General features: G+C 35.3%; 1 protein-coding gene across 1 annotated transcript in view; it reads right to left on the reverse strand.

The window, feature by feature from the left end:
- SLC38A6 (solute carrier family 38 member 6) overlaps nt 1-13910 on the reverse strand; it is a 76873-nt gene that overhangs the window by 17221 nt on the left and 45742 nt on the right. Inside the window, exons 7-8 of the mRNA XM_060004446.1 lie at nt 5384-5466; nt 4854-4912 (exon numbers count right to left, since the gene is read on the reverse strand). Of these exons, the coding sequence (XP_059860429.1) occupies nt 4854-4912; nt 5384-5466 (142 nt within the window). The remainder of the gene's footprint in view (nt 1-4853; nt 4913-5383; nt 5467-13910) is intronic.

Here is a 13910-nt window from a genome sequence, read left to right on the forward strand (position 1 = left end):
AAGGCCCTAACTCTCTTCAATTCTATGAAGACTGAGAGAGGTGAGGAAGCTGCAGAAGAAAAGTCTGAAGCTAGCAGATGTTGGTTCATGAGGTTCAAGGAAAGAAGCCGTCTGCATAACACAGAAGTGCAAGGTGAAGCAGCAAGTGCTCATGTAGAAGCTGCAGCAAGTTATCCAGAAGTTCTAGCAATGATCATTAACGAAGGTGACTACACTAAAGAACAGATTTTCAATACAGACCAAACAGCCTTCTACTGGAAGAAGATGCCATTTAGGACTTTCACAGCGAGAGGAGAAGCCAATGCCTGGTTTCAAAGCTTCAAAGGATAGCCTGACTCTCTTGTTAGGGGCTAATGCAGCTGATGACTTTCAGCTGAATACAATGCTAATTTACCATTCCCCAAATCCTAGGACCCTTAAGAATTATGCTAAATCTACTCTGCCTGTGCTCTATAAATGGAACAACAAAGCCTTGATGACAACACATCTGTTTATTATTTTAAGCCCACTGTTGAGAACTACTGCTCAGAAAAAAAAGATTCCTTTCAAAATACTATTGCTTGGGGACTTCCCTGGTGGTCCAGTGGTAAAGAATCCACCTTCCAACGCAGGGGATGCAGGTTTGATCCCTGGTCGGGGAACTAGGTTCCCACATGCCACATGGAGCACCTAAGCCCACGTGCCACAACCACTGAGCTTGCGTGCCTCAACTAGAAAGCCCATGTGCCGCAAACTTCAGAGCCCACGTGCCCTGGAACCTGCTCATTGACAATGCACCTGGTTACCCTAGAGCTCTGATGGAGATGTACAACAAGATTCATGTTGTTTTCATGCCTCCTAACACAACATCCATTCTGCAGCCCATGGACTGAGGGGTAATATTGACTTTCAAGTCTTATTCTTTAAGAAACAATTGCGTAAGGCTATAGCTGCTGGAGACGGTGATTCCTCTGACGGAGCTGAACAAAGTAAACTGAAAACCATCTGGAAAGGATTCATCATTCTAGATGCCATTAAGTGCATATTTGATTCATGGGAAGAGATCAAAATATCAACATTAACAGAAGTTTGGAAGAAGTTGATTCCAACTCTCATGGATGACTTTGAGGGTTTCAAGACTTCAGTGGAGGAAGTCACTACAGATGTGGTGGAAAGAGCAAGAGAACTAGAATTAGAAGTGGAGCCTGAAGATGTGACTGAATTGCTGCAATCTCATGACAAAACTTGAATGGGTCCAGAGTTGCTTTTTATGGATGAGCAAAGAAAGTGGTTTCTTGAGATGGAATCTACTCCTGGTGAAGATGCTGTGAAGATTGTTGAGATGAATACAAAGGATTTACAATATTACATAAACTTAATTGATGAAGCAGTGGCAGGGTTTGAAAACCTGTTTTGAAAACACAAAAAATTGTTGTGTCTCAGGGAATAGGGAGACCTGAGGAGAGGGAGAGAGACAAGAACTGCCTGTTAGTGGAGCAGTCAGAGCACACACAGCATCTATGAATTAAGTTCGCCCTCTTATATGGGCATAGTTCATGGCACCCCAAAATAATTACAATAGTTACCTCAAAGATCACGGATCACAGATCATCAGTCACTATAACAAATATGGTAGTAATGAAAAAGTTTGAAATATTTTGAGAATTACCAAAATGTGACACAGAGACACGAAGTGAGCAAAATTGAAAACCAATTTTGAAAGAAGTTCTACTGTGGGTAAAGTGCTATCAGGCAGCATTGCATGCTGCAGGAAATCATTCATGAAAGGAAGGGCCAATCGATGCAGCAATCTTCACTGTTGTCTTATTTTAAGAAATTGTCACAGCCTCCCCAACCTTTAGCAACCACGACCCTGATCAGTCAGCAGCCGTCAATATCAAGGTAAGACCTTCCACCAGCAAAAAAGATTACAACTCACTGAAGGCTCAGATGATGATTAGCATTTTTTAGCAATTTTTTTCTTTTACATTATAGGTTATTGCAAGGTATTGAATATAGTTCCCTGTGCCATACAGTAGGTCCTTGTCATTTACCTATTTTATATATAGTATGTATATCTGTTAATCTCAAACTCCTAATTTATCCCTCCCCCTCTTTCCCTTTGGTAATCATAAGTTTGTTTTCTATGTCTGTGAGTCTGTTTCTGTTTTGTAAATAAGTTTATTTGTGTCATTTTTTTTAGATTTCACATGTAACTGATATCATATGATCTTTGTCTTTCTCTGTCTGACTGACTTCACTTAGTATGTTAATCTCTAGGTCTATCCATGTTGCTGCAAATGGCATTATTTCATTCTTTCTATGTCTGAGTAAGCAATAAAGTATTTTTAAATTAAGGTATGTACATTGTTTTCTTAGACATAATGCTATTGTACACTTAATAGTTTACAGTATAGGGTAAACATAACTTTTATATACACTGGGAAACCAAAAACTTTGTGTCACTCGCTTTTTTACAATACTAGGTTTATTGCAGTGGTCTGGGACCAAACCCGCAATATCTCTGAGGTATGCCTATATGCCAATTAAAAAGAGACTTAAGAAGAAAGTATACAGTGTCTTCACTGTCCCACTGTAGACCAAATTTAAATTGTGCTCCTAGGTAAAATCTGAGCAGACGGTTTGTAAAGCCTAATAAATGCAGAATAAGGGTATTATTTCCATATGACAGCTACAGTAGGAATCTGCATCAAATTAAAGAGTATCTGCCATGACAGAAATGAAAGCTGTGAAAACTACAATAGACATGTTGTATCAATACATTTTACCTGCTTCAAATTATTGGCTATAAAAACCAAATTACTCCTAACTATACAATGCTTGTGTGGTCAATTATCTGTGAGGAAAATATTCAATGTGTGTACACTGATTCTCTTTAATATCCATATGTTAATTTGCAAATATAGGCCACTCTAAACCATGTAGATGCTTCTCAACAATCAAACTGTGATGAAATTATTTGTTGTTTCCCTCTTAATGTGGCACCTAAAAAGTGTGTTTATGGATGTTAAGTAAACTTATTGTGGTAATCATCTCGCAATATATGTAAGTCGTCATTATGCTGCACACCTTAAACTTATGCAGCACTGTAAGTTTATATCTTTATAATGTCAATTATATCTCAATAAAATAGAAAAAAATCTTAAAAAAAAAAGTGTACGTTCCGGCTTCCCTGGTGGCGCAGTGGTTAAGAATCTGCCTGCCAACTCAGGGGACATGGGCTTGAGCCCTGGTCCGGGAAGATCCCACATGCCGTGGAGCAACTAAGCCCATGTGCCACAACTACTGAGCCTGTGCTCTAGAGCCTGCAAGACACAACTACTGAGCTCATGCGCTACAACTACTGAAGCCCGTGCTCCTAGAGCCCGTCCCGTGCTTGGCAACAAGAGAAGCCACCACAACGAAGAGTAGCCCCTGCTCGCCGCAACTAGAGAAAGCCTGCACGCAGCAATGAAGACCCAATGCAGCCAAAAAAATAAAATAAATAAATAAGACCAGTAGGATATTAGAAATGAAAAAAAGAATTATTAGCAATAGATTATTTATTTTAAAAAGTGTATGTTCAATTCACTTACTTGCAAGATACAAGTTGGGCAATTTTTGCGGGGGAGGGCAATGATTTTAATGTTGATAAATTCAACAAATGATTAAATGTAAGCACTGTTAAGTATTTTTAGTTTTAAGAGCATTCATTAAAGTATAAATATTTCTGTACACTGAAACCAGGGTCACTTTCACTTCATTTAAATAATCTAAAGTTGTTTTATCCTTGTATCTCAGCAGATAGTTTAGCCTAAGTTAAATGCATCCTAAATGTTTTGACAGCTTGGAAATCTGGTTCTGTTATATGGTTTAACTAATGATGTGTTGTCTTGCTCTTTTGGATGGCATTTTTCTTTCATTCATTTCTCAATAACAAAGGAAAATTTAAACAAGCTTATGATTTTAAGAGCTTAATCAAGCCATTTAGGTATGTATCTTGGCAAGTTTAAAATGTTTAATCCTACTTAAGGTTTGACAGACTGACTATGGAATAAACTGCTAAGCAAAAAGAAAAAGGATTTTTTTTCCAAAATTTCACACAAAAATACAGTCTTCGGAATGTTAAAATCTGTTTTAGAAGAATTTAAAAGAAATAAGAAATTCAAATTCTCTTTTATCTTTTTTAAAAGAATTCTCTTATCTTTATATTAAATTATTTAATAAATATTAGAATAAAGTTTACCATCTGAGAGATATTTTTCCTACGTTATAACAAAAATGGGCTAATTTAAAAAAACATTCCACATGTGAAAAAAAAAAAATTTCTTTGCAGCAGGCTTTTCATGAGAGCTTAACCACGCTGAATAAACTAGACCAGATAGAATTCAGGCACTCCAATTCTTACTAGATCTCATCAACAGTTAAGCCCCTGAAGCTATGGTTTCATTAATGGAACAAAGTTTCAAAAATTAAGATGACTAGGACCAAATTGATTTTACGGATTAGAACCAGCCTGATTCTCATGCTTGAGTATCCCCCAAAACATACACACACAATATTGTACAGAAATAAATGGATACATACACCTAGCCAAAGAATTATACTCCATCTAAGGTTTTAACAGAATTGGTATGCTCTCCTCTCTAGTTAACCAGAAGAGAAACTGAATTTGAAATGCTATTCTAGCTAAGCCTCTTCAAAATAGATACAATGGAGGAAACAGTTTTGCAGAATAAAAGTGCTTTTAATAACACATTGAAATAAAATGGGATACCTTCCCAACAAAAAACAGAGTTAAGAGAAAAAAGACATTAACACAATGAGTTCAATTTTAGTGAGGAGATAAGCAATACACTATATTTTAAACTTACCACAAGAGCAAAGAACACCATAAAGAAAAATGATAAACTACTTGTGTAGCCAAGAAAGCCTGTAAAATAACAGTAAAATAAAAAGCAATTTATAAGGAAAGTGATCCTAACGTGCAGCTAAAGCTATACATCTTGGGCATGTTTTTTATTACAGTGCTTGGTATCTGGGGCTTAGGGTTGAGAATAACAACATTCCAACTATCTGTCACAGATCATTTATGTAGCTCTGTACAGCAGAATTGGAACTGGCTTACCACTAATGGTACACTGTAAGGAAAGGCTGCTCTTTAATGTTCCGTTGTAAAGGTTTTATTTTAGTGGGGCAGACAAAATACTACTGCAAACCAAGTAATAGGTTAACTAGGCAGGGCTGAAAGCTGAACAACCTAAAAGTCCAAGTTCAAAATTATTCACAACCACCTTCTGCTAAAAATGTGGTACTATGAAATTTAAAAGCCCCTTAATAGTATTTTCTTTCTTTCTTTTTCTTTTATTCTAAACAAATAATGTCCTCTTCTATAAAGACTTACCTATTTTAGGAAGAAGTGCAAGAGGGAACACAATGGCAACACAGATGATTATTAGCAGTGTTTCTCCATCAAGATACCAAGACCTATTAGGAAAAAAAGTTCTATTTTAGGCACAGGACTTCAGTGTTTGTGTTTACACACACACACACACACACACACACACACACACACACACACAAACACACTCATACAGTATAACCATTACAACCACCCATTAGGAAAAGCCTACTTCTTTTTGTTAAAATATGTTCTTGTGGGATCCTATTATTCTTGTTAATGAATTCACATTTAAAAATGTATCAAAACAATGAGATGCCATTTTTCAACTACCAAATTAGCAAATATTTTAAAGTAAGACAATAGACAATGTGAGTGAAGAGTGATGAGATGTACACAAAACTAGTAAAAGTATAAACTGTGTAAATTACCTTTCTGGAAAGCAGTTTGGCAATAGATACTGAGAGACTTAAGATATTTGACACTTAACAAATGACTATTAAAAATAGAAAACAATCATCAATAAGAACATTTTTGTAAAAAGATGTTTACTGAAAACATTTAAAATAATGAAAATTGGAAACAAACATCTAAGACCATGACAATTTTAAAATAAATTATGAGACTATGGGACAATCATAAAAAAATGTTTTATAAGTATAATAATATACTGAATATATCATAAATATATTTAGTATGATAACAAGTTTGAGGGAAAATATAGATTCATTAAAAATGGAAAGGAACTGCAATATATTGATAGCCATTATCCCTGGGTGGTAGAATGATGGGTACTTTTTCTTCTTTATAGTTTTCCATATTTTTCAAATTTTCAGGAAAGGGCATGAACTACCAGGAGAAAACATATGACATTTTTCATATAAAGGCAATAGAATAATGAATGAGAAAAGGTAGATTAAAAGTGTGATAGTGTATTTGATTATTTAAAAAAAATGGATGCACATTTTAAAAAAGTAAGAAAGATATACTTAAAATACCAAAAGTGGATATTTCTATGTAGCAGCATCGAGAAATTTTTATTTTATTTACTGGTTGCATATACATGGTTTTAATTTTTCAATATAAAAATACATGTGTTGAAGTTTTTAAAAATTAGACAATTCCCCCAAGACTTTAATAGTAAAGACTTTGCTTTAGTACATAAAAATTAAACAATTCATGAAAGAAGTACAACTAGTAAATACATATGAAGAAAAACCCAATCTCTGGTGCTAATTAAAGAAATAAATAATAAGGCTATAGAAATTAAATGAGTAAAAATATTAAAAAAATAATATTCAAGGATGTGGAATAATTGGTCCTTCACACATTGCTAGTGATCTTGTCAATTAGCATTATCTTTTGGAAAAACCTTGATAATATGTACAAAGGACAATAAAAATGTGGAAATCTACTCTAAGAGAATAATCTAAAATATAAAGAATTCTATGTGCATGAAGCTGTGACTACAACATTATTATAATATTAGAAAGTTGAGGGACAATCCTATATATCTAACAATAGAAAATGCTTATGTCAAAAACAGCACACTCTTTTTAAAAAAAATTTTATTGGATATATGTACATGTATAACTGATTCATTTTGCTGTACACCTGAAACTAACACATTGTAAATCAACTATAATCCAATAAAATTTTTTAAAAAAAAGCACACCCAATGGAATGTTAAGCAGCTTTTGAAAAAAACATTTAGTAAAATAGAAAATACTAATGATAGAAATACAAAATAAATATTATTAACTATGTTTGAAAAAATGCTTTTTGGGAAAAATTCAAAGGAAATAAAATGATAACAGTGATTAGGTAATTGCATAATTTTAATTTGCTTTCTCTTCTAAATTTTCTGCAATGTAGCTGTCATATTTTTACACTGAAACATATGCATATATACTTATGCATATGGTAACATATATGCACAATGGTAACAAAGTAAAATTCATGCTAATATGAGAGCTGGGAGCATCAAAGACAATAGGTATTACTTTTTCAAGTCATTTGGTAGATGCTCTCAGAATTTCCAATTGGGTATAATGTATCCTTTCACTACCAGAGAGCCAAAGTCTCCCAGTGCCTGTTAAATTAAGAAAATGGACAGGACAAATTCCTAGAAATGTACAATATATCAAGACTGAATCAGGAAGAACTAAAAAATACGAACAGACCAATAATGAGTAAGAACACTGAATCAGTAATCAAAAACCCACCAACAAAGAAAAGCCCAGGACCCATGGTTTTATTGGTGAATTCCAGCAAACATTTCAAGAAAAATTAATGCCACTACTTCTCAAACTCTTCCCCAAAATTGGAGTGGAGCAAAAACTCCCAAACTCATTTTATGAGGCCAGCATACCCTACTATCAAAGCCACATAAGGACATTGCAAAAGAAACAAAACTACAGACCAATAATCCTGGTGAATATATTATAAAAATTCTCAACAAAATATTAGCAAACTGAATTCAACAGCACATTAAAAGGATCATACACTATGGTCAAATGAGATTTATCCATGGGATGCAAGGGTGGATCAACATATGAAAATCAATCAACATGATATAGCACATTAATAGAATGAAAGATAAAAATCATATGATCATCTCAATAGCTGCAAAAAAAAGCATGTGACAAAATACAATATCCCTTCATGATAAAAACCTTCAACAAATTTGATATAGAGGGAACAAATCTCAATATAATAAAGGCTATAGGTTGAAGGCTTCTTCTCTAAGATCAGGAACAAGACCGGGGTGCCTACTCTTACCACTCTTATTCAACATAGTTGAATAGTTATTCCACTCTTATTCAACATGGAAGTCCTAGCTAGAGCAATCAGGCAAGAGAAAGAAATAAATGGCATACAAATTGGAAAAGAAGTAAATCTGTCTTTATTTGTGGATATGGTCTTATATATAGAAAATCCTGAAGACTGCAACCAAAAAACTGTTAGAGCTAATCAACAAATTATGTAAAGTTGAAGGATACAAAATCAACATACAGAAATCAGTTGTGTTTTTATAAACTAACAAAGAAATATCTGAAAAAGAAATAAAGAAAACAATCCCATTCACAATAGCATGAAAGCAATAAAACTTATGACTATTTAACAAAGGAAGTGAAAGATTAGCACACTGAAAACTATAAGGCTTAAATGAAAGAAACTGAAGACACAGACAAATGGAAAGATATCCAGTCTGTGTTCATGGATCAGAAGAATCAATAGTGTTAAAATGTCCATACTATCCAAAGCTATCTATAGAGTCAATGCAATCACTATCAAATTCCAATGACATTATTTCCCAAAATAGAACAATCCTAAAATTTGTATGGAACCACAAAAGACTCCAAATAGCCAAAGCAATCCTGAGAAAGAAAACACAGCTGACTTCAAACTATACTACAAAGCTTTAGTAATCAAAACAATATAGTACTGGCATACAAATAGACACACAGACCAACAGAACAGACTAGAGAGCCTAGGAATACCCCCTCCCCACCCCATATACTGTCAACTAATATTCAACAAAGGATCCAAGAATATTCAGTGGGGAAAGAAGTCTTTTCAATAAATTGTACTGGGAAAATTGGATAGCCATATACAGAAAAATGAAACCTATCTTACAGCATTCACAAAAATTAACTTGAAATAGATTAAAGACTTAAATGTAAGACCTGAAACCATAAAACTTATAGAAGAAAACACAAGGAAAAAGCTTCTTGACATTGGTCGTGGCAACAGTTTTTTTTTTAATACGACACCAAAAGCACAAGCAACAAAAGCAAAAATGAAAGGAACTATATCAAAATAAAAAGCTTCTGTACAGCAAAAGAAACAATCAACAAAATGAAAAGGCAATCTACGGAATGGAAGAAAATATTTCCAAATCATATATCTGATAAGAGACTAATATTCAAAATACATAAAGAACTCACACAGTTCAATAGCAAAAAATCAAACAATCCAATTTCAAAATGGGCAGAGGAAATAGACATTTTTTTTCTCCAAAGAAGATATATGAATGGCCAATAGGTATGTGAAAAGATGATCAACATCTCTAATCATCAGGGAAATACAAATCAAAAGCACAATGAAATACCACCTCACACCTGTTAGTATAGGTATCATCAAAAAGACAAGAGAGGGACTTCCCTGGCAGTCCAGTGGTTAAGTCTTTGCCTTCTAATGCAGGGGGTGCAGGTTCGATCCCTGCTCAGGGAGCTAAGATCCCAAATGCCTCGCGGCCAAAAAACCAAAATATAAAACAGAAGCAATATTGTAACAAATTCAATAAAGACTTTAAAAATGATCCACATCAAAAAAAAATCTTAAAAAAAAAGACAAGTATTGACAAGGATATGGAGAAAAGGGAAGACTTGTGCACTGTTGGTGGGAATGTGAATTGGTTCAGTCACTATGGAAGACAGTATGTTGGTTCCTCAAAAAATTAAAAACAGAACTACCATATGATTGGTCCAACAATCCCACTTCTGGGCATACATCTAAAGGAAATTAAAACAGGATATCAAGAAGATATCTGTACTCCCATGTTTATTGCAGCATTATTCACAATAGTCAAGATATGGAAACAACCTAAGTGTCTGTCAATGGATGAATCGATAAAGGAAGATGTGGTGCACACATGCACACACGATGGAATATTATTCAGTCATGAGAAAGAAAGAAATTTTGCCATTTTTGATAACATCAATAGACCAACGTGAGCATTATGCTAAGTGAGATAAGTCAGACAGAAAAAGACAAATACTGTGTATCACATATTTGTGGAATCTAAAAAAGCTGAACTTGTAGAAACAGAGTAGAATGGTGGTTAGCAGGGGCTGGTGGGTAGGGGGACTGAGGAGATGTTGATCAAATGGTACAGACTTGCAGGTAGAGGATGAATAAGTTCTGGGAATCTAATGCAAAGCAACGTGATTATAGTTAACATAACTATTTTATATACTTGGAAGTTGCTAAGAGACTGGATGTTAAATATTCTCACTACAGAAAAGAAATGATAAGTACATAAGGTAATGGAGGTATTAGCTAACACTACAGTGGCAATCATACCACAGTATATAAGTGTATCAAATCTACATGTTGGACACCTTAAACTTACACAATGTTGTTATATGTAAACATCTCACTTAAAAAAAAGAAAAAAAGTAAAGAAAGAAAAGGTTTTCCTCTACATGGGCTTCAGCCCATGGCTTCTAACACAAACTTTATGATTCACTGTGTCTCTTTTACACCTTGGTGTACGAAGAAGTCCTCTTTAATGTATCTTTAAAAGGTACTATTGGACTTCCCTGGGTGTGCGATTTCGATCCCTGGTCAGGGAACTAAGATTCCGCATGCCATGCAGTGCAGCCAAAAAATAAAAAAAGATACACAATAAAAGGTACTGTTGGGTGCTGACAACTTCCTCTTTAACAGAACAAGAGATGGAGCAACAGCAGAAGCAACACCATGAGCACAGCTCACCCTTCTCCACCCTAACTCATGTCTTTAGGAAATGCATGTGCCAGAAACTAAAACCTACACATAAGTATTTCTAGCTAATGGGCCTGCATTTGCACATGCCCCTCAAGTCCTGGTATGCAGGAGGTTCTAAGAGCGTTCAGAGATTACAAATACAACATGACACTCCTCGGCATATTCATCTTCTAATCACTCTTGAATACATATGAAAATGAGAACTTCAAAATAACCCTCACTGAAGAACACCTGGCAACTAAATTTCTGAAGCTGGCAAAAAGCCCAGGGCTCTATGCCTGAAATCTCCTTCCTTCTGGGACCCAAAAGAGACTCAGACAGTTGCAGTGCAAGGGGAAAAAAAGGCCCAGAGGCACACCAAAGTAGATTCCATCTGTTAATTCTGCTGTCCCTGCTGTCACGAAGGGAGAGCTGGGCAAAGGGAGCACGTTAATCCTCAGGACCAAAGACTCTTTTCTCCTGTATAAGAATCTTAGGAACACTTTGAAATTCTGAACTTTATAACATACACTATTATATACTTTATAACTTTATAATTTGAGATCACAATTCACTCATGTCTGTAGAAGCCACATGATTGCCCAGAGCACTGAACTGGGGGCCAGAAGATAACTTCACCTCCTCCCAGCAGTTAACTCAGAATCACAGAATTATTGAATGTTAGAGCTAGAAGGGACCTCAGAGATCATCTGGTTCAACAACTTCATTCTATGTCTGCAAAATCAGCAAAAGGATGATGATGATCTTAGTAATAGAAGCAATGGAAATACTCTCTATTCTTCAAGAGTCACTCTGAATTTATGGTATTTTTTCAGATACTGCCTCATTTTTCTCAAGATTGTGATTTCTTTACACTCTCTTCATAGGATTAAACTTTTAATTCCTAATATTAAAAATAACTATTGCAAAAAATAATTTCTCTATCCCTGGTTTGGCTACTGGTTAATATTAATCATTTCTTATTTTTATTAAATTATCTTAATACAGGCAATTATAAATACAATGCTTTTCTTTACCATTCATCAAAAATAAAGGCATTGGGTTTCCCTGGTGGCGCAGTGCTTAAGAATCCGCCTGCCAATGCAGGGGACATGGGTTCGATCCCTGGTCCAGGAAGATCCCACATGCCGCGGAGCAACTAAGCCCATGCGCCACAACTACTGAGCCTGCGCTCTACAGCCCATGAGCCACAACTACTGAGTCCACGTGCCACAACTACTGAAGCCCATGCACCTAGAGCCTGTGCTCCACAACGAGAAGCCACCACAACGAGAAGCCCGCACACCGCAACGAAGAGTAGTCCCCGCTCGCCACAACTAGAGAAAAGCCACATGCAGCAATGAAGAACCAACACAGCCAAAAATAAAATTAAATTAAATTAAATAAATAAATTTATAAAAAAAAAACAGAAAAACTTTCTCCCCCACTTCCCTCTACCCTATAAAAAAAATAAAATAAAAAAATAAAATAAAGGCATTGAGCTGCATGAGCTGCTTGTAAATCTTGGAGATTAATCCTTTGTCAGTTGCTTCATTTGCAAATATTTTCTCCCATTCTGAGGGTTGTCTTTTGGTCTTGCTTATGGTTTCCTTTGCTGTGCAAAAGCGTTTAAGATTCATTAGGTCCCATTTGTTTATTTTTGTTTTTATTTCCATTTCTCTAGGAGGTGGGTCAAAAGGATCTTGCTGTGATTTATGTCACAGAGTGTTCTGCCTATGTTTTCTTCTAAGAGTTTGATAGTGTCTGGCCTTACATTTAGGTCTTTAATCCATTTTGAGTTTATTTTTGTGTATGGTGTTAGAGAGTGTTCTAATTTCATACTTTTACACATACCTGTCCAGTTTTCCCAGCACCACTTATTGAAGAGGCTGTCTTTTCTCCACTGTATATTCTTGCCTCCTTTATCAAAAATAAGGTGACCATATGTGCATGGGTTTATCTCTGGGATTTCTATCCTGTTCCATTGATCTATATTTCTGTTTCTGTGCCAGTACCATACTGTCTTGATTACTGTAGCTTTGTAGTATAGTCTGAAGTCAGGGAGCCTGATTCCTCCAGCTCCGTTTTTTGTTCTCAAGATTGCTTTGGCTATTTGGGGTCTTTTGTGTTTCCATACAAATTGTGAAATTTTTTGTTCTAGTTCTGTGAAAAATGCCAGTGGTAGTTTGATAGGGATTGCATTGAATCTGTAGATTGCTTTGGGTAGTAGAGTCATTTTCACAATGTTGATTCTTCCAATCCAAGAACATGGTATATCTCTCCATCTATTTGTATCATCTTTAATTCCTTTCATCAGTGTCTTATAATTTTCTGCATACAGGTCTTTTGTCTCCTTAGGTAGGTATATTCCTAGATATTTTATTCTTTTTGTTGCAAAAAAACAAACAATCCAATCCAAAAATGGGCAGAAGACCGAAATAGACATTTCTCCAAAGAAGATATGCAGATTGCCAACAAACACATGAAAGAATGCTCAACATCATTAATAATTAGAGAAAGGCACATCAAAACTACAATGAGATATCATCTCACACCAGTCAGAATGGACATCATCAAAAAATCTAGAAACAGTAAATGCTGCAGAGGGTGTGGAGAAAAGGGAACACTCTTGCACTGTTGGTGGGAATGTAAATTGATACAGCCACTATGGAGAACAGGATGGAGGTTCCTTAAAAAACTACAAATAGAACTACCATATGACCCAGCAATCCCACTACTGGGCATATACCCTGAGAAAACCATAATTCAAAAAGAGTCATGTACCAAAATGTTCATTGCAGCTCTATTTACAATAGCCCGGAGATGGAAACAACCTAAGTGTCCATCATCGGATGAATGGATAAAGAAGATGTGGCACATATATACAATGGAATATTACTCAGCCATAAAAAGAAACGAAATTGAGATATTTGTAGTGAGGTGGATGGACCTGCAGTCTGTCATACAGAGTGAAGTAAGTCAGAAAGAGAAAAACAAATACTGTATGCTAACACATATATATGGAATCTAAGAAAAA

The sequence above is a fragment of the Delphinus delphis genome, chromosome 2 (genome assembly GCF_949987515.2).
Source record: "Delphinus delphis chromosome 2, mDelDel1.2, whole genome shotgun sequence".
Taxonomy (NCBI): Eukaryota; Metazoa; Chordata; class Mammalia; order Artiodactyla; family Delphinidae; genus Delphinus; species Delphinus delphis.